The following is a 27812-nucleotide window of genomic DNA, read 5'->3' on the forward strand; positions in this document are numbered from 1 at the left end:
TCCCAGCGTTGGCTATGTACTCATTCACTCAACTCTCATACCAGCTCTGTAGGATAGGCGCTCTCACCCACCCCACACATAGATAAGGGCACTGAGGTGCAGACAGCTTAAGGGACTTGCTCAAGGTCACTCGGCTGGTAAACGGCAGAGCTGGGCTCTGAACGCAGGAGATCTGCTCCAGGCTGTGACCCCAGAAAGACACTCTAGTGCTTCCCTGCAATAAAGGAAACGTGGTGGCACAAAGACACTACAGGGCAGAAGAGTTCACCTGAGATGGTCTCGGACTGTCCTGGACTGCAGCTGATGCCAGTTTTAGTGCCCTCCAGGACCAGAGGCCTCCTCACACTGCCAATACCATGCCTGCACGTCATCCATACACTCCTCCCAGGCCCCATCCACCCAGACACCACCCTGGGCAGAGAGGTAAGGAGCACAGCTCTGGGAAACTGCACGGCTTTACTCTAGGGAGAGAGAACACCATCTAGACAGGCTGTTTAAGTCATCAGATTAGACCAGATTGAAGGTTTAGTTAATTCTTCAGCTAACTACTGGGTGGGGACTGGGCAAAAAGCCAGGTGAAGTATACCAGAAATTTTGGATTAAAAAAAGTGAAAGATAAACTTGAAAGGTAGAAAAGACACATATTACTTAAACGGGTTTGAAACGATGAGTGTGAAATGCCAAAAAATAAAGGATGTTTTCAAAGCGTTTTTGCAGCGACAGGCGGGTTTGAGTTTCCTTCTGATCCTCAGCAGGTGCTGCCACCACTTCCTAAGGAGGAGGAGGAAGCCCAAGGAAGTGAAGGGACAGTTCAAGGTCACTGAGTCGGGGCAGAGCTGGGATAAGAACCCAGGTCCACTGACCGCCACCCCCCCACCCCGCCCAGCACTCAGTCTGCTGAAGTGTGTCCTCTCTATGTGTTCAGTCAGCAAACGTTTATTGAGCAACTAATGGGGTGGTGTGCCAAGGACCGTGTTAGATGCCTGGGACGCAAGACAGACCAAGGGGAAACATACCAGAAACAGGCCATTTCATTGTAGGATGTAAGTTAGTGGTCCACTGGGGAGCCACAGCACATCATGGGGCTGAAACATAAGTGATGAAGGGGGAGACGTGTCTGTATGTGTGTGCAAGTATGTGTGAGAGAGAGGATGTGCGTTCATGGCACCGTCAGACTGAGGACTGACTCTGGAGTGCAGAGGGAGGTGTATGGAGAACACCGAGCCCCATCCTGTAGGCCTTGTCCACCCTGATAACCATCAGGGCTTGGTCCTAAGAGTAGGGTGTGGAGTGGACATACTGTCTTGATCTGCCAACACTTCTCCTTCCTCCAGGCCAAATCCTAGAGAGGTTGTCAGCCACATCGCCCACACCAGCCCAGTTGCAAATGATGGGCACACCACCCAATCTGGGGTGATTATAGAGTTCCAAGCCTCTGGCCACAAGAACTGATTTAGGGATTAGCACACAATTCAAGCAGAGCCAATCAGTCTTCCCTGGGTCTGGTCCAGGTAAACCGGCAGAGAAGCTCTTTCTCTGCTGTGATTGCATCCAGGGATGCTGGTCATCTTGCCAGCTCCGTGGGGAGGGACTACCTATGGAAGGGAGCCGAGTAGAGGCACACATATCCCAGAGATGGTGCGCAAGACAGAGGCCTGTTGACGTTTGCAATCCCCTAGGCCCAAATATGCCTGAAGGCAGAACTGACTTTAATTTTCCGGTTAGAGAATGACTAAATCCAATTTTGCATCTCTATCACTTGTTGGAGTCCCTGGGTTAACATGCTCTGCTGCTAACCAAAAGATTAGCGGTTCGAATCCATCCAGAGGTGTCCTGGAATAAAGACCTGGTAATCTACTTCTGAAAAACTGGCCGTTGAAAACCCTATGGAGCATTATCTACTTCTGAAAAACTGGCCATCGAAAACCCTATGGGGCATAGTTCTACTCTGACACACATGGGGTTGCCATGAGCTGCAATCAACCCGATGGCAACTGGTAAAGGCGTCATTTGTTACCAAGAGTGCCCTTAACACAAAGAGGTACCTCGGGTTTTAAGCTGGGGAGTGACATGGTCAAAGTCAACAGCAATGCTGTCAGGGCTCTGCCCATGTGCCCTCCCTCTTACCATCTGGGGATCCGCTGGTCCATGAAGCAGGCTGGAAGTGACAGGTAATGAACACCTTCAACCAATGACTGGGGGAAGTCAGTGGATAAATACCCCAGCTCCCTTACCCCTCAGTCTACATTGGCTACCAGAATTCCCTGGCAGCACTGAGCTCTGGTCACCCTCTGGGAGCTGGCTTGATGAAGTACGCTTCATCAGCTGCCTTCCCTGGCCTGTCTCACTTCCCCACTCTCCACTTTCACCTCTCAAATAAACTACTTGCACTCAAATCCCTGTCTCAGGGATGGCTTCTGTAAGCCCCACACCAAGGCTCACTCTGGGGCTTCTGTCACCCTCCTAGGATCTGTAGGGAACTCAGCCTGGGCAGGCACTGGCGGGCAGCCTTGGAGGCCAGCACCTGGACAGATCTCGGGGGGCCCGACGTATCTACTGTAAGCACACACCAGCTGTCCTGGAGGCTGGCAGTCAGGCCTCACCTCTGGTGCCTGCAGTAACCCAGTCACACAGCCTGACCTGCCCACCCACCCCAAAAGTAAGAGCCAGCAGGGGCGTGGAGCCTGGGTCATGCAATCGATCAGAGCCTTGCCCAGCTCTGCCACTAACTCGCTCTGTGACCCTAGGCAAATATGCAACCTCTCTGGGTCTCAATTTGCTCATCTTTAAGAAGAAGATGCTGGACAAGACAATCTGAAGGTCCCTTCCAGTTTATGATTCTAAATCTGAAGAAATTCAAGTGGAGAGATAGGCTGGGGTCAAATTTCAAAAAATCTGAACCAGTTCCTGGGGGAAGAAGGAGACAAAGGACAGACTGGGGGCCATAACCAGTGCCATGAGGGCAGAGCCTGGCTATTCTCCATCACATCCTGTGCTAAGCATCGGGACCTGGTAGGTGAATAGTCACTGGATGCACAAATTGACAACCAAGGGACATGAGCAGTGCAGGAGCAGCTTCTATGGCAGGGCCAAACCTCCCTGCTTCTGGGCCCCCTCAGCATGACAGGGAGTCCAGCTGTAAACATCTGCAGTGTTTCTAGCCCACCTCGGGACTCGCCCCTGCCTCTAACCAGCTCCTCATGAACCCAGAGCACAAAAAGTCCACTCCAGGAATGCTGCTGGCATCACGGAAGCACTCCCAAGTTTGTCACTACAAGGTAATTCGTTGTTTGAATAGGAACGTGGCTCTGGAGAGTGCTAGGGGACTTCTTACCCAGGCAGCCCCAGGGCGGGAGACAAGGAAAGAGTAGGCAATGAGGATGCAAACGCCAAACGCATTAAATTAAAAAGCAGTGCATTTAGAAGGCTGCCTCTATATCCCCTAAGGTCCCTTACCTGCAGAGGCCTCCCTCCTGCCCGCTAATTGCTTACTGCATAAACCACTCTGGCCCAGCCTCCACCCCTGGGCTCCCACCAGCCCACAGGGATCTTGTACGGGGCTGTTTTCAACACTCATACAACTTATGAAATGGTGCCACGTGTCAGCTGCCCACACCTGCTGATGGGAGCATTCTGGCTTTGCCTCTGCTGCTTCCACTCCGGGCGAAGTAGCCCAAGGGATGGTGACACTGTTGAGGCTTTAGGGAAAGTCCAGACAAGTGTTGCCCTGATGATGCCCATGGTTCTTCTCTGGGATGGGATGGCCGAGATGACCCCAGCCCTGGGATCTTGGGACAGGTCACTCTACCAAGGGGAGTCAGAGAGGGCTGCCAGCTGTCCCCAGGTGCCACCTTCCCTCCCTGGCTGTGAGAGCTCAGGACCCCAAGGGTCTGATTTCTTCAAAAGTCTGTAAAATGTAAATCTGCCTCATAAGTATTTATGATGCTGCAGACTTAACATAATAAAACACTTGGCGATTATGGATAAGCCAGTCGGGGAAGGCCAGGGTTCTTCAGGCGGGTAGAAAAGGAGACATTTCAATCTCACATATTAAATAAAAAACAGCTTAAAAAAAAGCTTAGCCTCAAACCGTCTTCCCACAGCTTGGAAAGAGATGAGGCATTTATGCGAGCCTGTGGGATCCTGAAGGAGCCCTGGTAGCGCAGTGGTTAAATGCTCGGCCGCTAACCAAAAGGTCTGTAGTTCAAACCTACTACCTGCTCCATGGGAGAAAGATGTAGCTGTCAGCTCCCGTAATGACAGCCTTGGAAGCCCTATGGGGCACTTCTACCCTGTCCTATAGAGTTGCTGAATCAGAATCAACTTGATGGCAACAAGTTTGGTGTTTTTTTTTGTTTTGGTGGGGGAGGATCCTGACTGCAAAACACTCCCACTCCCAGGTCAGGCGAGGGAGGGGACAGAGAGCATCATGAGAGGCCTGGGAAGGAAACAGAGCAGGGAGAAGCCTAGGCCTCCCCACTGCTATGGCTCTGTCACCCCTTTCTTCCTCGCCCTCCTCCTCTTGTGTCCCCGCCTTTTCTCCCACTTACTCTTCTGCCAGTAGTGCCAGTGACCCAGCTCTGTCCTTCAAGGTCTTGTGGTGCTGAAGAGACACCTGACCCTGCAGCTGGTGCCACTCTTCTCCTGGGGCAGGGTCTCTGGAGGCTGTGCCCCCACCTGCAGGACAGTGACTATAGTCCTGTGTGCCAGGGCAAGGCACAGGTGAGGCAGGCAAGGGGCCAGTGGCTCGTGAGAGGAGCTGCAAGGCCTTCAGGCCCATCTGAGGGTCATTATCTTTCTCGCTCTTCCAGCCTGCACGTGGGCAGGCCCCTGCGAGGGTCTTAAAAGGTGGCTGCAAATTCCTTGACACTCCTTCCATTGACAGGTGGGGCCTGTGTCTCCTTGAAAGTGAGTGGGCTTTGTGACTCCCCAGACCAATTGAATATGGCAGAAGTGACACTACATGACTCCTGAGACTAGGTTACAAAAACCATGAGCTTCCGCCTTGCTCTCTTGGAACACTTCTTGGAGCCTTCAGCCCCAATGCAGTATAAGAAGTCCCACTACACCGAGCTGACATGTGAGCCATTAAGAGAAGAAACATGGAGGGAGATGCCCAAGGGGCCCTGGCTGCTCCAGACCCATTTACTGCACGAGAAACAGCAAGCCTGAGCCACTGGATAAGACTTGGTGACCCCCAGAGCCACGAGAGATGCTCATTATTGCTATTGTTTGAAGCCGCTATGATTTGGACTAGTTTTTTAATGCAGCAATAGATAACTGGAGTTGCCCCACAGCATAATGTTTGGAAAGGCTGGTCTATCCAGGGTGAGCACACAGGAGACACAGGGTGTCCCCTCTCTCCTCCTGCACTCAGAGCAGATACCACTAAGGAATCAAGGCACCCTCCCTGAGACCATACCTGCCTCAGAATCCTGTCCAACTGTGATGTCCATCTGATGAGATTAACCCAGCTGCGTCTGAAGACCCTTTGGCTGAGATATCATCTGGGCGGCATCTGAGTCATAGCCTGGGGCATTGCCTGAGGCAGATGCCTTATAAGACAGTTGCTGAATGTTATCAAAACACATCCCCACCACCCATATTTGCTTTTAGACCTATAACTAAGCTTAAGCCTCAGCAAGCCCCAAAAGTTGAAGTACCAAGCATGACCCAGGAGGAGGTATGTTACACTCCAAAAGAACTGCTTGATTTTTCTAATATGTGCAAACATACCTGAGGAATATGTGTGGGAATGGCTATTAAGAGTGTGGGATAATGGTGCAAGGAACATAAAGGTGGATCAGTCTGCACTTATTGATATGGGCCCACTAAGGATAGATTCTTCAGTGTTTGAGCTCGAGAGGTTAGGAAGGAATCTAATAGTTTATTTGGTTGGGTCGCTGAAGCACAGGTTACACGGTGGCCTACACTAAATCAAGCTGAAGTACCAGACCAGCCTTGATTTATTATAGAAGAAGATACCCAAAGGCTTAGGGAAACTGGCATGTTAGAGTGGATTTATCAGGCTAGAGCCATACACCCATAAATGGAGTGCCCAGAGGACAAACATTTTACCACAGCGGTGAGGAACAAATTTGTGAAGGGAGACCTGCATCCTTGAAGACTGGTGTGATTGCTATTTTATGTAAGTCAGATTTGACAGTGGGAACTGCCGTAACTGAATTAAGATACCTAATTGAATCGACGGCACTGGGTTTTTTAACTACAATGGGGCTGACTGGACCCAGTGGCTGCACTCAATCAACTAAGACAGAGTAGGTGTGGTCACTGTAATGGACAGCAGAGTCAAAGCAGTAATCAGAATAGTCTGACTTGTATGGACTTATGACACTGGCTACTCAGTCATTGTATCCCTAGGAGTGAAACATGGGAAATCCACTAAATCTTTACTTGATCTGTAGGGTTGGTATGAGTTGGAATTGACTCGAGGGCAACAGGTTTGGTTTTTTTGTTTGTTTGTTTGTACAAGCAGAAGAATCTAGGTCAAGTGAAAGGCAGTCTAACTCAAATTGCCAAAATGGAGAGCCACAGCCCTTCAATCAATTCCCAGACTTGAGCAAGTTTACAGACCCACAGCCCCTTGAATGAAGGAGAGGCCTGGTCCCCTTGAGGAAGACAATGTTCTCCAGGAGGCTGTATATGCTCTCAACTAGCATCCAATACATAGTGCTGTTTCTCCCATAGCCAGGATTCATGAGTCCAGGAATTAAGGGGTGGAAATGGGAGTGACACCATTCACTATTACTTCTAATGACTCACTCACAAAATTTTTGTTTCCTGTCCCCACAACCCTATGCTCTGCAGATCTAGAGGTCTTAGTCCCAAAGGGAGGAGTGCTCCCACCTGGAGACACATCACTGATTCTACTGAACTGAAAGTGAAGAATGCCACCCGGCCACTTTGGGATCCTTAAGCTTCTGGGTCGACAGGCAAAGAAGGGAGTTACCAGACTGGCTGGTGTGATTGATCCTGATCACCCAGAGGAAATTGGATTGATATTACAAAATGGAGGTAAAGAAGAGTATGTCTGGGAAGCAGGAGATCCCTTAGGGTGTCGCTTAGTACCACCATGCCCTGTGATTAAAATCAATGGAAAACTATAGCAACCCAATTCCGACATGACTACTAATGGCCCAGACCCTTCAAGAATGAAGATTTGAGTCACCCCACCAGACAAAGAACCACGACTAGCTGAGGTGCTTGCTGAGGGTAAAGGGAATATGGAAAGGGTGGTGGAAGAAGGTAGTTCTAAATACCCGCCATGACCATGTGACCAGTTGCAGAAATGAGGACTGTTATTGTTATGAGTATTTCTTCCTTGTATGTGTGCATCAAATATTTTGTATTCTTCATTTATAAAATATAAGATGTGAACAGGGCTAGTGCGTTTTCCATTATATACGTGTTAGTTGTATTATGTTAGGCACAAGTATGACTTTATAATTGTCTTTATTTAGGTATTATGTATGGTTTAAGGAGCTTTGTACAGGTGCCAAGTTGACAAGGGGTGGACTATGATGGTTACAGTTGTATGTCAACTTGGCTGGGCCATGATTCTCAGTGATTTGGCAATTATGATATAGTTTAGCAGTTATGTAATGATGTAATTACCTCCATGATGACATCTGATATAAGGTAATCTCCTCCATAGTAAGATCTGCTACGAACAGCCAGTCGTTTGAAAGGGAATTTCCTTGGGGCTATGGCTTGCATTCAATATATATGGACTCTCTAGCAAAGCTTGCTGGATCCTGGATTTGGCTCATCATCATCTGAACTCTGGTTCTTGGGACTTGAGCCAGCGGCCGCCATCTTACCTCCTGATGTTGGATTCATCAGCCTCCACAGTCTATGAGCTAGCAGCCTGTTGTCTGACCTGCCGACCTTGGGTTCATCAGCCCCTGCAGCTACGTGAGTCAGGAGAAGCCTCCAGCCTGACGCCTGATGCACAGACTTGTGACTTTCCAGCCTCTACAACTGCGTGAGCCATTTCCTTGATACGAATCTCCCTCTATACACACACACACACACACACACACACACACTTCACTGGTTTTGCTTCTCTAGAAACTCAGCCTGAGAAGCCAGTCAAAGATCCGGGCACTCACTACAGACTGGTCAGAGCTGGGAGTTTGCCATGAGTGGTCTAGGTTGCAGTAGGCTATGCCCAGGAGATGCCTGAGTTTCTGGGTCATCATGTAGCTACTGTCACCCCCTAGTGGCAATTTGGGGGAAATGCAGGCAAAGTTGCCCTTGTAAACCTAAGTTGATAATGGATGGCCACAGTCAGCAGTGGGGTCAATGGGCCAGGCTAACTTGCCTGGCCAGCTCCTAGGTAACTCCTTCTTCCACGGTGCATCCAGATGGAGGCTTTCTCAGACCTTCACCAACACAACATCAGAAACTCCCCACAGGCCTCCTTTGTGAATGGTCAAAATATCAGCTGGTTTCACCAGCTTAGCACTGAGCAGTTAAGTGACCCATTCCCATGTGATGAAAGCTGGAGCTGGGGGATCTCAGGCTCTTGGCTTCTAACTGCTCTCAGAAATGCCAGCTTCCACAGCCTTGATCTCTGGCCCTACCACTCCATCTACATGGTGTCCATTGGCTACAAGGCCAACGTTCCCTGACAGAAGCAGGGGGAAGACCCATGTGTCCCCACACGCCTCCACCTGTTTACTGACAGGATGTCATGACATGGTTGGAAGGTGAACATCCAGCCCCTAAATGGGGATTCTATCAACAAGGCCCAGGTAACTGATCTGACTTCTTGATCTTCATGGATGAGTCTGAGCTGCCTGCCCCCTACTTTGGTAGCTGTGACTTAAGCAGGCAGAAAAAAAGCAGCTGTGGATAAAAAGGGAGTAGAGAAGGCCGGAGACAAAGGTTGGGGCCTGAAAGCTACATACCTGTTGACAAGCATGAAGTTGACCGTGAGGCACAGGACTGAGGGCACGGTGGAGGCAACGGCGAAATAGCTCTCAAAGTAGTTCTGCAAGCACAGAGGTGAGGAGGCCACTGAGGTCACATGCAGGGTGGAGGTGAGGGACCCCCCCAGAGAGCAGACTAGTGGGGAGGTGAGGCTTCTCCCCACTGTCTTCAGACACCTACGAGGGATGAGTAAATCTATCCCAAGATAGTATGGTCCTCCCGCCATCTCCAACCTAAGTCCACTCATTCCATCACTCAACAGACACCAGTGTGAACTGTGCTGGATGCTGGAGACCTAAGGATGGATAAGACATTGTCACTCCCTCGGTGAGGCCCCTGACGCCCTGCAGCCCATTCTGGGAACTGAAGGATGGATAAGACATTGTCCCTCCGTAGGTGAGGCCCCTGACACCCTGCAGCCCATTCTGGGGACTGAAGGATGGATAAGACATTGTCCCTCCCTCAGTGAGGCCCCGATGCTCTGCAGCCCATTCTGGGGACTGAAGGATGGATAAGACATTGTCCCTCCCTCGGTAAGGCCCCTGACGCCCTGCAGCCCATTCTGGGGACTGAAGGATGGATAAGACATTGTCCCTCCCTCGGTGAGGCCCCGATGCTCTGGAGCCCATGCTGGGGACCTAAGGATGGATAAGACATTGTCCCTCCCTCAGTGAGGCCCTGGACGCCCTGCTGCCCATTCTGGGGACTGAAGGATGGATAAGACATTGTCCCTCCCTCAGTGAGGCCCCTGACGCCCTGCAGCCCATGCTGGGGACCGAAGGATGGATAAGACATTGTCCCTCCCTCGGTGAGGCCTCTGATGCTCTGGAGCCCATGCTGGGGACCGAAGGATGGATAAGACATTGTCCCTCCCTCGGTGAGGCCTCTGATGCTCTGCAGCCCATGCTGGGGACCGAAGGATGGATAAGACATTGTCCCTCCCTCGGTGAGGCCTCTGACGCTCTGCAGCCCATGCTGGGGACTGAAGGATGGATAAGACATTGTCCCTCCCTCGGTGAGGCCTCTGATGCTCTGCAGCCCATGCTGGGGACTGAAGGATGGATAAGACATTGTCCCTCCCTCGGTGAGGCCTCTGATACCCTGCAGCCCATTCTGGGGACCGAAGGATGGATAAGACATTGTCCCTCCCTCGGTGAGGCCTCTGACGCTCTGCAGCCCATGCTTCCACCCAGTCTACTTGTCCCCCATGGACTGAGGCCATGGGGGCAGGACTCAGTATATTTCTAAAAAAATAAAACTTTTGCCTTATCGGCCTTCTTAGTCCTTTGTCAGATTGCAGGGTTATCCAAACGGGTTTTGTTATGACCCAACCATGTCCTCACGTTCTTGCAGCCAAGTGGGACCCCTTAGGAATACATTGGGCCCCAAGTCTGGATTTGCTCCCTCAGTAGTGCTGCTATAAAAGGCCAGGACCATTTTGGACTGTGGCTCCTGGACTGGACAGCATGAGGAAAAAGGGCATTTTCCTGGGATCAGCTCCCAGGTGTGACAGACAAAGAGTGCACGAGACCACAGCGAGGTGAAGACTCTCCTGGAACTCTTGGCCAAAGGAGCTGCACGGCTACTGTATGAACTGGTCAAAACCTAGAGAACTGTCCACTGATGAGGGTGGGCTTTACTGGCGTACATTATACCTCAATATACTCAACTTAAAAAAAAAAAGCCCTTGAGAAGAGCTGACCTATTTTGGCTTTGGTCACTGTGTTGCACCATGAACAGCAGGTCAGTAATGATGAGCTCTAAGCCCTGAAAATAGCTTACACGTATTAAGCATTTATGGTCCCTAGGTGGCGTGAGCAGTTTGCACTCGACTACTAACCTCAAGGTTGGCAGTTCAAGTCCACCCAGCAGCACCACAGAAGAAAGGGCTGGTGGTCTGCTCCTGTGAAGATCACAGCCAAGCAAACTCCACGGAGCAGGTCTACTCCGTGACACACGGCGTCACCATGACTTGGAAAAGACTCGAAGGCAAAGGGCTTTCGGTTTTTTTATTAAGCGTTTACTATGTAACAAATACAAGGGCTGTATCTGAATCACACTGTTCAATCCTCGACAAAAAAAAAAAAAAAAAGGAAGAAGCTGTGTGTGTATTCTGCTTTGGAAAGTTTAAGAAATTTAATTGAGGAAATACTTTGAGTATCTATCAATGTGCAAAGAACTTCGCCAAAGAAGGGAGCACCAGAGTCTAAGACATGGTTTTTACTCTTTAGGAACTTGTCCCATTGGGGATGTAAGACAGTGCGCGCTGTGAAGGCTTTGTAACAGCTCAAAACACCACTAGAAAAGATGTCAGAACTCTGTGCATGTGTGTGTGTGTTGGGGGGTTGGCCAGTTCAGAGGCAGAGGGTGTTAAGGGAGTTTGGGGGGGAGGGGAAGGGAGGATAGAGCACTTGAGAGGACAGGAATGAGTATGGATTGGGAAAGGTTCTCAGAGGAGGTGAGGTTTGAGTCGGACCTTGAAACAGAGGGCTGAATGTTGGATTTCTCCTCTCTGGGAGAGTATGAGAAATCCTGGTGGCACAGTGGTTAAGTGCTATGGATGCTAACCAAACAGGGTGGCAGTTCAAATCCACCAGGCACTCCTTGGAAACTCTATGGGGGCAGTTCTACTCTGTCCTATAGAGTCGCTATGAGTCGGAATCGACTCAACTGGCAATGGGCTTTGTTTTTTTGGGGGGAGAGTATGATTGCAACCTGGGGGCCAAGAAAGAGAGACCTCACAAACAGGCAACTTCTAGTCTCAAGCACATACTGTTCCCTGGTCTGTTTTTAAGCCGGCAAAGTGCTTTGTGGTCTTTGAAATCTATACCCTGAATATAAGGTCACAGTGGCCCTTGCCATTAAAATGATAATCGCAGCGAGTGTGGTCCATCAACCATGAGCCTTAGAAAAGGCCGTCCTGCTCTGAGGAGCCCCTCATTGTTCCTGCCCTGATGGGCTCAGTCGAGCCTGGACTGGCCCTGGCAGTCTGTCAAATACATCTTGACACAATGGCTGGGCCTACGCGAGGCCGGCCGGCATCAGGAGGAGCAATAGGAAAAGGCCTACAGGGGCTTAGCCTCCCAAGCAGAGACAGGGCTGCAGCTGGGGGCCAAGGCTGCCCCCAGTCTGAGCCCCGGATAAGGCTCCCTTCAGTCCATGGTTGCTCATCCCGAGGCAAGTCTGTGAATGGACATCACCGGGGAAAGGGAATTTCTGTTTTTGCTTTTCCGAGTGGGTTCAGGTTCCCTGAATGTTTTAAGGAATGGGGATTTTCCAGGTAATAGAATGTGCTGGTTTGTTGATATATAAGCAGAAAACTTTTCTTTTAACGTTGAAACATTTAAAAAACATCGACAACTGGATGAGGCTATGACTCCCTCTGTTGACCGAGCCCATTTCACAGAACAAGCTGGTGGGTAGAGGGGACATGGCCCTGGGCCATCTCTGTATAGGTACAGATCAGAGGCTGCAGATGGTGAGTTAGGATGACTCGGCACCTACACAGAACTTTAAAAAAAAATTTAATTCCTGATATAAGCATGTGGTAGGTTTTATTTTAACTATTTGCTGCTTTTGCCTGTAAACAGAAAAAAAAAAAAAAAAAAACTCATTGCCGTAGAGTCGATTCTGACCTCAATGTTACAAAGTAGAACTGCTCTACAGGGTTTTCTTGGCTGTAATCTTTACAAAAGCGTATCTCCAAGGTGTTTCTTCCATGGCACCATTGAGTGGATTTGAACTGCCAACCTTCAGGTTAGTAGTCGAGCACAAACCATCTGCGCCGCTCAGGGACCTCCTGTAAGCAGAATTCTAGAAAAATGAGGTGTGGTGGACAGACTCTTAAAGTGGCCCCTATGATTCCTGCCTCCTGGTGTTGATCCCCTTGTGTAATCACCTCTCCTTGTGGGTGACTTGCTTCTAACCAACAGAATATGGCAAAGGTGACATACACACGATTACGTGTACATAATTATGTGACTGTATAACATAAGACTGTAGCACCCATCTTGCTCTCTCTCTCCCTTGCTGGCTGTGACAAGGCATGTGACATTGCTGGGGAAACCCATATGGCAGGGAACTGCAGATGGCCCCTAGCTGCTGAGGTTGGCCTCCAGCCGACAGCCAGCAAGAAACTGAAGCTTCAATCCCACAGCTGCACGGAACTGACTTCTGCCAAGAACCTGAGTGAGTGTAGAAGCAGATCCTTCTCCAGCTGAGCCTCAGTTGAGGCTGCAGCCCTGGCTGACACCTTGATTGCAGCAGACAATCAAGTGAGACCCTAAGCAGAGGACCCCGCCTAGCCGTGCCAAGACCCCTGATCCACAGAAACCGTGAGATGAGATATGTGTGTTGTTTTAAGCCACTTAGCTTGTGGTATTCTGTTATGTAGCCACAGATGGCAAACTAATACATGAGGGTTTCGGATAGCTAGTTTTCTACAAACCAGGGTTTTCCTGAATATTGTAGCCTTCCTGTTTCAACTTAAATTCAGTTCCTTGATGAAAACAAGAACAGATGCTCATGATCCTTTTTTCAACTTCCTGCCAGACAAGAGAACCAATTTCTCTACCCCGAGGGGACCAAAGGCTGTGCTTGCTGACCTCATCTGTACGCTTAGCTGTTCCTCACCAAACCCTTTGCAGAGATTGGGATTATTTCTGGAAGTGGCATGCACTGATTTCAACAAACTGGACCTAGTTTATGGGCCACCCCTGGGCTGCTCACCCTCTGCCCCTCAGGCACCTGCCTTGCTTCCTGGTCACAGGGGTCATAGGGGTCATTCCCATGGTCATAAAGCTACTGTCACTGTTGCCACCACAGGAGGAACTGATTGACAAGGAGAGACCCCTGCACCTGTGCACTGACCAGGCTGCCCTCCCAGGGGCTCTTGCTTTCCAAGTGGCTGCTGGCGGGGCCAGGTAATATCCCTGAGCCCCATGATGCAGACTTTGACCAACAGGAAATAGGAGACAGGGAGGAGCCAGCAGGTAAGTCACGTGCCCCTCCTCTCTCCTGACAACCATATGGCTTCTCTGGAGATGTTCCATATACCAGAGCAACCGTGTTGTGTCGCAAACCTGTGGCTGGCTCAGTCCTGGGCACCTCGTCTGTCCTCTCTCTCCATCCCTGCCTCACTTCCCTCTCCCCCTCACTCTTACTTCCGCAGGACTGCATTCCCTAGCAGAGTACCAGCACATCAGGCCTGGCCTCAGGCTCTGTTCTCAAAGACAACACCTTCCTAAGAAACACCCATCAGGGATGCCCCAAGGTCAGTTCCTGATTAGGCACTTTAGGAGGTGCACCTGGCACTTCCTCCCTGGGTTCATCTCATTTGCTTCTGAAGGTGCTGGAGCTGCCTTCTCCCATTTTACTCAGGGAATGAATACACTGCAGTTAGGACGTGACAGCACTGCTCTCTCGGAAACGATGGGGACTGTCCATCCAACAGGGGGTGGCACAGGGCAATGCCACAGTTCACCTCCACTGAGTCTGACTCCTGAGAGCTCCCTCAAAAGGCTCTTTGTCATTTATCCCACCAGGTGCCCTGTGACCACTCAGAGGTGAACACAAGGAACCCAAAGGCCAGCTCCAGCCACAGAGGAGTGAAGGGAAGAAATGATCATCAGGCTGATGGCCTGGGGCCCCCGTGCATGACAGAAGCAGCTGTGCTCAGCGCAACTACCAGGGGCACCATCCTTGTAGACCAGAATATGAACGGAGCCCCTCAGGGCCATGCAACACGCCAGCCCTGTTTATACTATACAGCTCGTGAAGCCTTCAGGCCCGGGGGTCAGTTTGTAATTACAGGTGAAAGACGGTGATCCAGCAAGAAGGCAGGGCTGGAAGGCAGACAGAGACAACAGGCAAGGGCATTATGAGATGAGGAGGCCTCCCCGGGCTGATTTCTCTGCCTCAGCAGGCTGGGCCAGGCAGGAGATCCACGGCCCTTTCTTCTGCTGAGTGTCTCCTCTAATCTCCCTACTCTCAACTATCTCCCCAGCGTTATCTGTACCTGCAATTACCTGAGGCTCAGGAGGCGAGGTGCACTCAGCACCCAGCCTCTGGCAGCGGGGACGTCAGAGATCATCAGAGGCACCTGCCAGGAAATGGAGTAGGAGATGGGAGCACTGCAGACACCCATTAACTCCGATAATTTGAACAAAGCAGCTCACATGTGGCCTGCACAGGCCTCAGTCCATTTGCTCTTACCACAGCCTGTGAGAGAGAGACAGGGCTGGGACTGCTCCCATTTTACAGATGAGGAGCCTGAGGCTAACAAAGGTGGATGAACTGCACAGAGGCGTGCACCTGGTGAGTGCTGGGGGTGGGGACTTCGGATCAGGCAGAGCAAGGATGGGGTGGGAAGAGATTTATCATCACCTCACAAACTTAACAGCCATCCTAGCCGAGGCTGCTTGCCTCACAGGCGTGCGAAACCACACGTTGTCCCTGGGATCAAAGGATGTCCCAGTGGTTGGGGCCAGAAGCCTACACACCTTCCCTGAAGAAAGCAGGGCCCAGCTTGCAGGGTCTGAGGTTCCATGAATGTGAGACACGTCTCTCTCAGGTAACATCTTCCCTCCGCCCCAGCCCCTAAGCGTAGGTGACCTGCCTGGCCAGCGAACAGTGGGGTTTGATTTCTTTCCTCTCTGTCTCCTCAAACCTCACTGCTCATTCTCCCTGGGCATGTCCATAGGCCTTTGCATCTGGGTAGCTTTAAAAACAAAAAATGAGAAGATTAAGAAAAAAAGCACTTAGTTCTGTCAGCCTCTCCAAATGGACAGACAGTCCCGCTGATAAGCACAGCCCATGCTAAGTAGGGCATTATCATCAGGAAGCCCCGGGCAGATGGCCAAGCCTTCTCGTAACTGTGTGAACCTCAGCAGAGCCTCCTGGAGGTGGGGGGTGAGGGGAAGGCTCAAAATCTAGCCTGTGGACAGAGCCTGACCAGGGGTGTCAGGCGCCAGTGGTCCCCAAGATGGCGAGCGAGTATGAGCGAGCTTCTTCAGGCGTGGACAGGGGGGTGGGTACTTAAAATTCACTTGCGATGGTGAAGAGGAAACTCATCTTCATCCGTAACACTCTGGCCCAGTTCGGGAACACCAGGAAAGAGGGGAGACGCTCTCTTCAAATGCAATTTAAAAGCCCACTACAGCCGGCTGGCCAGATGTGAGGCCCATTCTACGACGGGGGACATTTCCTCTCCTCCGCCACGCTGAGAGGCTCCGTGCTAAGCGTCTCTTCTGGAAGAATTTAATTCCAGGCTCAGGGTCCAGGTAAAGAGGTTTCTTCAAGGCAGGGAGGCCCTGAAATGAGCCCGTTTATCTCCGGCAGGCCCTGGTTGAGCTTTCTCTCCCCTGAACGCCATTTGGGCACTCGGAAAAAAGTGCAGCAAATTAGTCATGAGCTGCAGCAGAATCTGAGCCCGCACCGCCCGGTGGCTAGTGCGAGCAGCTTTGTGCAGCCCCCACCTCAAGGACTCGGCAGCAGAGGCAGCTGGGCTCCTGCTGGGCGAGCAAAAGCACTTCAAGCCTGGGGGTGGCAGCTCAAGGCAGCAGAGCGTTACCTGGATCACAGGGGCATGAAATTAGCAGCAGCAAGCAGGCTGGAGCCAAGAATAGTCTGCCATGGCAAACTTGCTGCCTCTGGATCGCCGAGTTCTGTGGCCTGGGAAGTTGCTGGGATGTGCCCTCACTCTTAGCATCAGCCTGAATCATTCCTGGGCAGGCTAAGAAGTGGGCAGAGGGCAGGTGCCCCTATAAGGGGTATAGCTAATGTCCTGTCAGTGAGTCCCAAGGCCCCGTGTTTGGGGTCCTGGCCCAAGGAAATGGGTGTGTGGCCAAGGGCATGGATGAGCTGGGAAGGCTGGCTGAACAGGGTGGGAGGGGCAATGGCTGCCCCAGGGGCCAGCTAGGCTTGGAGGGGCATCCAGGGGCCAGGAGGCAGAGCAAAGCTGGGGTGGGACTCAGGCAGATATGCCCCGGAGGAATGCTGGCCAGACAAAACACACCCCTGCAGGCACCCTAAGGACAAGGACACATGCTGCTCCAACATCCGCCCTCTGTTCCTCGGCCTCTCAGGCCACGCTCAGGCCTGTGTTCACAGGGGCCACTCACTATAAATCTTGCTCCCCATAACTCAGAGGTCTTCTCCTGCTCTCTATTTCCGTATGCAAGTCTCCTCTGAAATGCCTGCCAGAAGATAAAGCTCCTGAAGCTTTCTGGAATGTTCTTCTCCACCTCCCTCTGCCCTGTACAAGGCTTTCTGGAGCAAAAGGGCTCTTCCTCCAGCCTAAGCTACTTCTCCAGTGCCCCGCTGAGGACCCGGCTTTCTTGCCTGCATTTTCTCTTTCCTTCACTGCTGGTCCTTCCTCCCCCACTACCAGACAGGAGGGTCATTCAGTTCTCCCTCAGGCTAGAAAGCCAAGTTTGCTGCCTCCAGCACCAGGCTGCTCCTTCCCTTAGATGCCACACTCGCTGAAGATGCAGTCTGTGCCCCAACGGCTTACGCTGTGATGCCTCCCAGCCTGGCTGGGGAAACACTCCCTCCAAGGGTCCCCAGTGTCCTCTCAGCAGCCCCCCTCCTCATAACCAAGGCCTGGTCTCAGTCCTCATGCCCCTCAGGCTACCCTCTGCTTTTCTCCTCATCAGCTTATCCCCCTCTGGCTCTCTGCCACCCGGACAAGGTGCCTCCTGAGCTCCATCCTCAGTTCCACCCCTCCTTCTGCTACAGCTCCTTCCCGGGATGCTCACCACCACTGGCTTTGATGACCCCACTCCACACCAGTACCTGCTTTCAGACCAATTTCCACTGCCTGCAGGACACCACTACCAGGCGGCCTGCTGAGCCTAAACTCCAGGTGCCTCAAATCAAAACCCTTCGAGAAGGGTAAGACAGTACACGATACTGGGAAACCCAGCACAACCTGTACAAGGCAAGGTCATGGCAGCTCCACAGACACATCCAAACTCCCTGAGGGACCGAATTGCTGGGCTGAGGGCTATGGGGACCATGGTCTCGGGATAGCTCAACTGGCATATCATAGTTTATAAAGAATATGTTCTACATTCTATTTTGGTGAGGAGCGTCTGGGGTCTTAAAAGTCTGTGAGCAGCCATCTAGGATACTCCATGGTCTCACCCCTTCAAGAGCAAGGAAAAATGAAGAAAACTAAAGATACAAAGGAAAGGTTAGTCCAAAGGACTAATGGATCACATCTACCACAGCCTCCACCAGACTGAGTCTAGTACAACTAGATGGTGCCCGGCTACCACCACTGACTGCTCTGACAGGGATCACAAGAAAGGGTCCTGGACAGACCTAGAAAAAAATATAAAACAAAATTATAACTCAAAAAGAAAGACCAGATTTGCTGGCCTGACAGAGAATGGAGAAAGCCTGAGAGTATGGCCCCTGGACACCCTTTCAGCTTAGTAATGAAGTCACTCCTTAGTTTTACCCGTCAGGCAAAGATTGGACAGGCCCATAAAACAACATGGAACTAAAGGGGCAAGGACTAGAAGGCAACAGGGGACAGGAAAGCTGGTAACAGGGAACCCAAGACTGAGAAGGGAGAGTGTTGACATGTCGTGGGGCTGTTAACCAATGTCATAAAACAATATGTGCACTGTTTGTTGAGAAACTAGTTTGTTCTGTTAACCTTCATCTAAAGTACAATTTAAAAAAATAGATAAAAACATTTTCAGGCATACAAAAAAAAAAAAAACCCTTCGAGAGGGGAGTCCTCAAGCAGCTCCTCCAAGGCCCCGTGGCTCATCCTTCCATCCTCACCTCAAGGCTCAGTCCATGTGCTGACCCCCCCATCTCCACACTTGCCTGTGGCTCCCATTTCCACTCCACACAGTCATCCCAGCCCAATCTCCCAAGACTTGTCATAACCACCCAGGGCTCCAGACACAAAAAAGTGACCACTGCCCCACCCCCCAGGCAGCCCACCGTCACGCCTTTGCCCAAGCTGTTGGCGGGCCTGGCCTGGTCACCCCCTACACCTCCCCAACTCCAGGCTGGACCCATGTGTCCAAAGCTCATCTGCCTCTCAAGCTGTCATGCCCTTTTCTCCATGAAGTTTTCCCTTCCTGCCCCTCCCCTGGGCTCCTCCACACACTGTCCCCTCTCTTTTGGTCCTTTTCCAAGATACCTTGGGGGGCTCCTCTTTGGTTAAATGAAGGCACACATGGAGGTAAGAGAGGCTGGGAGGGGAGATTAAGGGCCGGTCTCAGGTACTGGGCTGAAGGAGGGTTTTTATTTTAGAAGGTACTAGGGGGCTATGGAGAAACCCTGGTGGCATAGTGGTTAAGCGCTACGGCTGCTAACCAAAAGGTCGGCAGTTCAAATCCACCAGGTGCTCCTTGGAAACTCTATGGGACAGTTCTACTCTGTCCAATAGGGTCACTATGAGTCGGAATCGACTCGATGGCAGTGTTTTTTTTTTAGGGTTTTTTTTTTTTTTATAGAAGGCTTCTGAATAGCAAACGATATACCTGGTGCTATGCATAGAGGGAATCACCGGCCAAGAGTGAGTGCAAGGAGTGGAGGACAAGAAGCAGGTGATAGTGGCCATTCATTTATTTATCCATTCATTTACTCACTCAATAGACGTTAAAGGCAGTTGACCTCCTATAGTGCATTCCTTACTCAACAAATAACAGCTGAGCACATTATATGTGTCCAACACTTGTTAGAGGCTGGGGATGCCAGGATGAGCAAGACAGATGTCCCTGGTCTAGTGGAAAAGGCAGGCAAAAAATGAGTACATAGCAAGAAAAAAAAAAAAAAAACACATTGCCGTCAAGTCGATTCCAACTCATAGTGACCCCATAGGACAGAGTAGAACTGCCCCGCAGGGTTTCCAAGGAGCAGCTGGTGGATTTGTACTGCCGACCTTTTGGTTAGCAGCCATAGCTCTTAACCACTGTGCCACCAGGGCTCTGCAAGTCATGATAATTGCAGTAAAAAGAAAATCCAAACGGGGGGCTGAAATAGAGACTTGTAGGGAAGATCTATGTTAGCAAAGGTAGAGAGAAGGAGAAGGGGCCTCTTAGAGGAGCCAAGAGACGTTTGGGCAGAGACCCACAAAGTCAGTTGTGTGAGGAGTGAAGGGAAAGGCATTCTGGATGGAGGGAACAGCATATGTTTGCCTCTGAGGCAGGAATGAACTTTGTGTGATCAAGCAACTAAAAACCAGGTTAACCCGGGAAGACAAGGCAGGGCATTCAGGTAGGGTCGAAGTTTGGATCTTAAAGGGAAGCCACTGCAGGATTTTAACTAGTTGAGAAACTTGGTAGCAGTGCACAATTCCTGAATCCTTCCCACGCTCCAAGGAGTCCTTGGGTGGCCCAAATGGTTACGCGCTCGACTGCTAGCCCAAAGGTTGGTGGTTTGAGCCTACTCAGAAGCACCTCAGAAGACAGACCTGGCCCTCTGCTTCTGAAAGATCACAGCCTTGAAAACACTCTGCAGCAACTCTACTCTGCACACACGGGGTGGCCGGGAGTTGTATCGACTCAACGACAACTAACAACAACAACCCCGTGCTCTGCTGCTGTAAGCGCACTTCACGTACTGATTCCCTCGATGCTCACGGCTGCCCTTTGAGGGAAGATTCATTTTCCAGACGAGGAATCTGAGGCTCAGAGGGGTTAGGTAACTCTCCCAAGGTCACCACAGCTCAAATCCAGCCACCTGTCTCCAGAGCTGTGCCCTGATTTGGCACAGTGGGTGGCCTCCCATTTTGTGTCTTAAAGAGATCACTTCTGTGGGTTCCACGGAGCATAGACTGGAGGGGGCGTGATGGAAGCCGGGCTGCCAGAGAGGCTTAGACCAGGGCAACAGGCATGGAAAAGAGAATTAGAGGGATTTACTTCCAGAATTGACAGGGCTTACCTATGGACTGAATGTGGAGGTGGAAGGACAGAGGGAAATAAAGGGTACCCCTATGTGTTCAGGCTGGGAGTGTAGTGTCCCGTTAACTGGGCAGGGAAACAGGGTTAGCCTGGTGGGTGACTCCACGAAAGGCTTATAAACTTCCTGGGTGCTAGGCAAAAGTGCAGAGTCCTGGGATAACCAGTCTCCCCTTCTCTCCCTTCCCTCCGGTCCAGCATGATAGGCCCTCTACAAACACAGATTAATTCATCACTCTGCCAATATTTATTGAGTTCAGTAAATATTCTCAACACAGGAGACTTAGCCGTAGTTCCCTGCCTTCGTGGAACTAAGGGTCTCGTAGAGGAGGTGGTCAGTAAACACATAAACAGACAAATGGATAACATATCAGGTAGTGACAAGTGCTACAAAGAAAACTAAAATGGGGTATCATTACCAGTGCCAGACTCCAACTCATGGTGACCCCGTGTGTGCCACTGTAGGATTGTGCTCCATAGGGTATCCAAGGCCTGATTTTTTAGAAGTAGATCTCTAGGCCATTCTTCCAAGGAGCATCTGGGTGGATTCAAATCTCAACCTTTTGGTTAGCAGCTGAGAGTGTTAAGCATTTGCACCACTAGGGACTTAAAGCAGGGCAGGGTCCTCATGGAACACCACTGCTGGGAAGAGCTACAAGGGCACCTAGTCCCGACTCGGCAAACTCCTGCCCCAGGCCAAATCTGGGTCACCACCTGTTGTTCTAAATCCTGGCACCCAATGAGCCAAGCTCACTCGCTTACATGCTGTCTGTGGCTACTGTCATGCTACCCTGGCAGAGGCGAGCAGTTGCCACAGAGATCTAAGGCCCACAAAGCCTAAAATATTTACTGTCTGGCCCTTTGCATACAAAGTTTGCAGAGCCCTGATCTAACCTCATTTCTTAAAGAAGGAAATGTACCCAAGTCACCAGCAAGTCTAAGGCAGAGTCAGAACCAGCTCTCCTAAAGCCCAGGGCCTTTCCACCACACATCACCAGGCACGGAAAACAGAGACATTATCTCCGTCACCCCTTATATCCCCTCCTCTGTCACCCCTTCCTCAGGCTCTCTAACAAGGACAAGATAGTCCCTGTGATTTTTGTTCTTTTTTATTTCCCCATATGCCCTGAAGAGTCCCTGGGTGGTGCAAAAGGTTAAGTGCCCTGCTACTAACCAAAAGATTGGCCGTTCAAGTTCACTCAGAGGTCCCTCAGAAGAAAAGCCTGGCCATCTACTTCCAAAAGGTCACAGCCATCGAAAACCTTACGGAGCATAGTTCTACTCTGCACACGTGAGGTCACCATGAGTCAGAATCGACTCCACAGCAACGGGTTTGGTTTTCATGCACCCTCAGGCTGGACCCGTAATGGGTAAAGAAATGGCTCAGAACAGACGGTGAGAGAAGGATCAGAGAAGGAGGCCCGGCACATCCATGCCCAAGGGCTCCTGGGCTCTGATGGGGTTGGGGGAAGAGGCCCGGCACATTCATGCCCAAGGGCTCCTGGGCTCTGATGGGGTTGGGGGAAGAGGCCCGGCACATTCATGCCCAAGGGCTCCTGGGCTCTGATGGGGTTGGGGGAAGAGGCCCGGCACATTCATGCCCAAGGGCTCCTGGGCTCTGATGGGGTTGGGGGAAGAGGCCCGGCACATTCATGCCCAAGGGCTCCTGGGCTCTGATGGGGTTGGGGGAAGAGGCCCGGCACATTCATGCCCAAGGGCTCCTGGGCTCTGATGGGGTTGGGGGAAGAGGCCCGGCACATCCATGCCCAAGGGCTCCTGGGCTCTGATGGGGTTGGGGGAAGAGGCCCGGCACATCCATGCCCAAGGGCTCCTGGGCTCTGATGGGGTTGGGGGAAGAGGCCCGGCACATCCATGCCCAAGGGCTCCTGGGCTCTGATGGGGTTGGGGGAAGAGGCCCGGCACATCCATGCCCAAGGGCTCCTGGGCTCTGATGGGGTTGGGGGAAGAGGCCCGGCACATCCATGCCCAAGGGCTCCTGGGCTCTGATGGGGTTGGGGGAGAGCAGCCTGTCCTCCTTCTGCTGCTGCCTGATCTCTGCCTCGTGGCCAGGGTGAGGAGGAAGAGGGCCTTCCATGAAACCTCCCCACCTACCCGCATAACCCTCGCCTGACTGGAGTGGCTTCTGCAGCCCCCGCAGGCATCAGTGTCACAAGGCTGGGGGCAAAGGACAAGGAACATGGCCTTGGGACGGGGGAGGAGGCATGGGGTCCTCCAGTCACTCTCCATAGGAGGGAACCACCAGGAAAAGGGAGTCCTTAGCCGGACCCGGCAGACACTTCCTCCTACAGCCATCTCCCCATGGGGAGGCTGCTTTTCTTTGGAGGCCCACGTGGGTGGAAACCACAGGCTGCCACAGGCGGGCAGACACACCAGATCCTGGAATGGCAAGAGGCTGGCCGGGGCCCCCAGGCATTGCCACCACCACAGGCCTTCCAGGATAATGACTCACGGTAACAGAGGCACTGGGCTTCTTGGTGTAAAGACTCTAATTTGGGTTATGCTCTCTGGATACTTGTGATGATCAATCATGTTAAAGAGACGCTTGAGCACTTAAGGCCCAGGCCATGTTCCAATTTGTCGGGGAAATCGCCTCTGGATTCTAAGGACGTGCGAGAGAAGAAATAAAATCGAAGGCAGAGAGGGAGCGATCGATGGCCCAGGAGGGTGAGGGCACACTGTGCGGGGGAGAGGAGGCTGTGAGTGTACAGGGAGAAAATAAAAAGAGAATTAGAGAAGTCAAGGTAGCCAAAAGCATTGACTGACAGCACTTCAGGTTGGGTTTTTTTCTCTCCCTCTGTAGGATGCTCAAGAGCTAAAAGCAAAAGAAAAAGCCATCACAGGTGTATTTATCAGGAACGGCACGCTGGCTGGGTCTGCAGTTAGAATCAGAGGGTGGATAAGGGAATAAAAAAAAATGACTCACTTTTGGTTCTGATTCTAAAAAATCGTTTAGGGCAGCCAACCTTGCCAGCCCGAGTGACTGGGCAGCTGGGAGGCTGGCCTTCTTCTCTGCCTGGAGACCGCTCACTCACACCTTGGGGCAGGAACCTGACCCCCTCCTGCCCAGCCTCGCCCTGCCCAGATGGCCACCTCCATCCTGTTCTGGGTTCATGACGGATATTCCACTCACTTAGCACCAGTGTTTGGAATCTGACTCTTCAAAAGTGGGTTGCCAAGTGGAGTCTACACATCTCTTGGATTTGGAGAGATCTGGGCTGTGATATGGTGCAAACAGGTAATGGGCTCAACTGCTCTTCAAAAGGTTGGAGGTTTTAGTCCGCTCAGAGGTGCCTCAGAAGAAAGGCCTGGTGATCTACTTCCAAAAAGCCCCTGAAAATCCTATGGAGCACATTTTACTCTGACACACATGGGGTCATCATGAGCCAGAGTTGACCTGACAGCGAGTGGTTTGGTGGGGGTTGCAGTGAGATTCAGCCTATAGGAGCATTGACAACCTGCCACACCAACTCACCAGACAGGGCTTGGCCTGGACGATAAGACAGAAAACGAAACTGGCGAGGAGGGGGCTTCTCGGCACAAGTAGACACATGAGGCTATATGGGCAGCTCCTGTCCAGAGGCCAGGTGAGAAGACAGAGGGGGACAGAAGCTGGCTGAACGGACACGGGGGATACAGGGTGGAGGGGAGAGGTCTGCTGTCTCATTAGGGGGAGAGCAGCTAGGAGTGCATAGCAAGGTGTGTGTAAGTTTTTGTGTGAGAGACTGACTGGATTTGTAAACTTTCACTTATAGCACAATAAATTAAAAAAAAAAAAAAAAACCTGCTATACCCAGAAGGGTACAAGCTTCTCAAGCAGCAGCAGTGTGGCACAGATGGGAGGTTCCTGGGTCTCTACTCCATCAGCTGGCCATGGCAAGACCACCTGACAAAGTGCTCAGGCCTCACCTTGGGAGGTAGCAGGGCCAGGCCTAGGAAACTGGGTTTTTGCCCAGTGCCCCAGGAAATCTGAAGCTGACTCAAATACAGCTGGGTTGCAGCCCCTTCCCTCTAGCCCCTTCCCCCTCATCCTGGTGTCCGTGTGGCATCAGTAAGTTACTATTGTCTCTACTTTCCTGCTCTGCAGAATGAGGACATGGTGCGTCCTTGTGGGATGGCGGTGAGGTTAGAGGCAAACAGATAGAGCAGGGTTTTTCAAATTACAAGTTGCTACAGAAAATTTAAACAAGTCCACAAGAGACACAGAGGTCATTAAAAAGATAAAAAAGGCCAAAATGGATGTCAGAAGAGACTCTGAAACTTGCTTTTAAATGTTGAGTAGCTAAAGTGAATGGAAGAAACGATGAAGGAAGAGAGCTGAATAGATTTCAAAGCGTAACAGCTGAAGAAAGGATTCAAGCCTCGAGTTGCAATACTGAAGGATTCTATGGGCAAAGTACTGAATGATACAGGAGGCATCAAAAGAAGATGGAAGGAATACATAGGGTCACTATACCAAAAGGAACTGGTCAGTTGACATTCAGTCATTTCAGAAGGCAGCATATGATCAAGAACCAATGGTACTGAAGGAAGAAGTCCAAGTTGTACTAAAGTCACTGGTGAAAAACAAAGCTCCAGGAATTGGCAGAATACAAATTGAGACGTTTCAACAAATGGATGCGACACTGGAAGAGCTCACTTGACTATGCCACAGAATTTGGAAGACAGATACCTGGCCAACCAAGTGGAAGAGATCCATATTTATGCTCATTTCAAAGAAGTGATCCAACAGAATGTGGAAATTATCGGACAATATTATTAATATCACATGCAAGTAAAATTTTGCTGAAGATAATTCAAAAAACGGTTGCAGCAGTACATCGACAGACAACTGCCAGTGCTCACTCATCTATGCCAAGAAACTTGGAAGACAGCTACCTGGCCAACTGATTGGAAGAGATCCATATATATGTCTATTCCCAAGAAAGGTGATCCAACCGAATGCAGAAATTATCGAACAATATCGTTAATACCACATGCAAGCAAAATTTTGCTGAAGATCATTCAAAAGCGGTCTCAGCATTACAACAGCAGGGAACTGCCAGAAATCCAAGCCGGATTTAGAAGAGGATGTGGAACCAGGGATATCATTGCTGATGTCAGATGGATCCTGGCTGAAAACAGAGTATACCAGAAAGATGTTTACCTGTGTTTTATTGACTACGCTAAGGCATTCTTGACTGTGTAAGCCTCATCTAGGGAAGCTTAAAAACGCCTGTACTCAGGCCCCACCGCAGGCTGAATCAGAATCTGGGGTGGTGTGGGGCAGGCAGAAGATTCTAAAGTTGCTCCCCAGGTGATTCAAATGTGCCATCCGGGCTGAGAAGCACCAAGGCAAAGGACAGGCCATAGAGCAGGCTGGTCACAAGCCTGGGCTCTGCTGACCTCCATGTTGGTCCAAATCCTAGTCCTGTCACTTACCAGCAAATTACCTTGGGTCAGTGGCCTAGCCTCTTTGAGCCTCAATTTCCTCATCTGGAAGTTGGAGATGAAAGTACCTAACTCACCAGGTCATCATGTAGGTGAAGTAAGGCGGTAGGTCAAAGAGGGGTGGGTATGGGCTGCAAGGCATGGGCTTGGTAAAGCTGGCCGATCATTGCCAAGACCTCTGATAATCCATCCTCCAACTTCCTCTTCTTTAAACCAGTTGATCCTGGTTGCTTTTAACCCTTCCTAGCAAGGTGAGGTATCTTCCCTTTGATCATAAATACAGCTCCCAAGTCATGCCATCCTGCATTCTTGGGGCACTCAGGGGCTGAACCAGCTCCAAGGGTGACACTGGTGATGTAAATAAGGGGAGGAAGAGCCTCAAGCCCTTTCCTGCTGAACCGGCCAAGCTAGCTTCCTTCCCTATGGTAGGAATCCTACTTCATATTGGTGCTAAGCCACCAGACAGATCACAACCCCTTAAGTGGTAGCCACTGTGACCCGTAGATCAGTGTCTGCTCCCTTTGATGGAGGTGAAGGAGCTTTCCTCACCAGCCATACAATAAGTAATATGTCAAATATTAATAGCATACTTCTATGTGCTGGGCGCCGTGCTAGGTGTGCTGGGGGCACAGGAACACACAGTAAGAGAGCTGCAATCACTGCCCCCAAAGAGCTAACAGTCAACTGGGGCAGCATCCTTATCTGTGAAATGGGCATTCTTGTCGTGGATAGGAACAGTACCTGCCTTCCAAGGGTGCTGTGGGGTTAAGAGGCATGCATGCAAAGCGCTGAGAGCATGCCACCCCAACATGGGCCTTCAGGACCCATGAGCTGTGTGGAGGGGGCTCAGAAGAACGGAGTTGGACAAGGGTCCCAAGACTAAGAGGTGCTTTCGCCTGCTTTCTGACTCCCTGGGACTGACTTGTTGGTGCCCCTAGTGGTCTCAGGGTAGGCAAGGGCAGTGTTCGATACCCAGGCCTGGGTCCCTACTTTGCTGACACCAAGTCAAACTGTAGGTCCCACCTACATTCTAGTCATGTCCTGCTGCCTCCTCAGAGAGGAGCTCCTGGGCAGGCCAAGGAGCATGGGAGGAATGTGTGGGGAGGGGGCCATGGAGGTCTCGCAGCAGGGAACGACCAGGAGTAGGTACAGTCACCCCCATTCTGCGGCAGAAAGGGGGCTTGTCTGGCTATTGTCCCGGGCCCTAGTACAGGTGTGCAGGAGAGGCTGAAGGGAAGGTGAGAAGACCTGAGAGGAAGTGGGATGGGTTACAGCTACAGGTGCAGGGGAGGACCTGGGAGGCAGGTGCTGGGACACTGGGACCTCAGGCTACAGAGGTGGGGTGGGGAAGGGAGCAGGGACCCTGACAGCTGCATCCAGTGCCCAGGGGTAGAGCTAAGATGGCCGGGGTTCCAGGCTAGAAAAAGAGGCCAGGACCAAGGGCAGGCTCTCAGCAAGAATGGCGGCATCTCGTAGAGTCCTGGT

At 51.2% G+C, this 27812-nt stretch overlaps 1 protein-coding gene across 2 annotated transcripts in view; it reads right to left on the reverse strand.

Moving 5' to 3' along the window:
• SLC29A3 (solute carrier family 29 member 3) overlaps positions 1–27812 on the reverse strand; it is a 52444-nt gene that overhangs the window by 16168 nt on the left and 8464 nt on the right. The window contains exon 3 of one of the 2 annotated variants that reach the window (XM_049855809.1): positions 8934–9016. The exons of the other annotated variant lie outside the window; for it this stretch is intronic. Within the exon in view, the coding sequence (XP_049711766.1) occupies positions 8934–9016 (83 nt within the window). The remainder of the gene's footprint in view (positions 1–8933; positions 9017–27812) is intronic. 2 annotated transcript variants of the gene reach the window in all.

The sequence above is a fragment of the Elephas maximus genome, chromosome 16 (genome assembly GCF_024166365.1).
Source record: "Elephas maximus indicus isolate mEleMax1 chromosome 16, mEleMax1 primary haplotype, whole genome shotgun sequence".
In the NCBI taxonomy this organism is placed as follows: Eukaryota; Metazoa; Chordata; class Mammalia; order Proboscidea; family Elephantidae; genus Elephas; species Elephas maximus.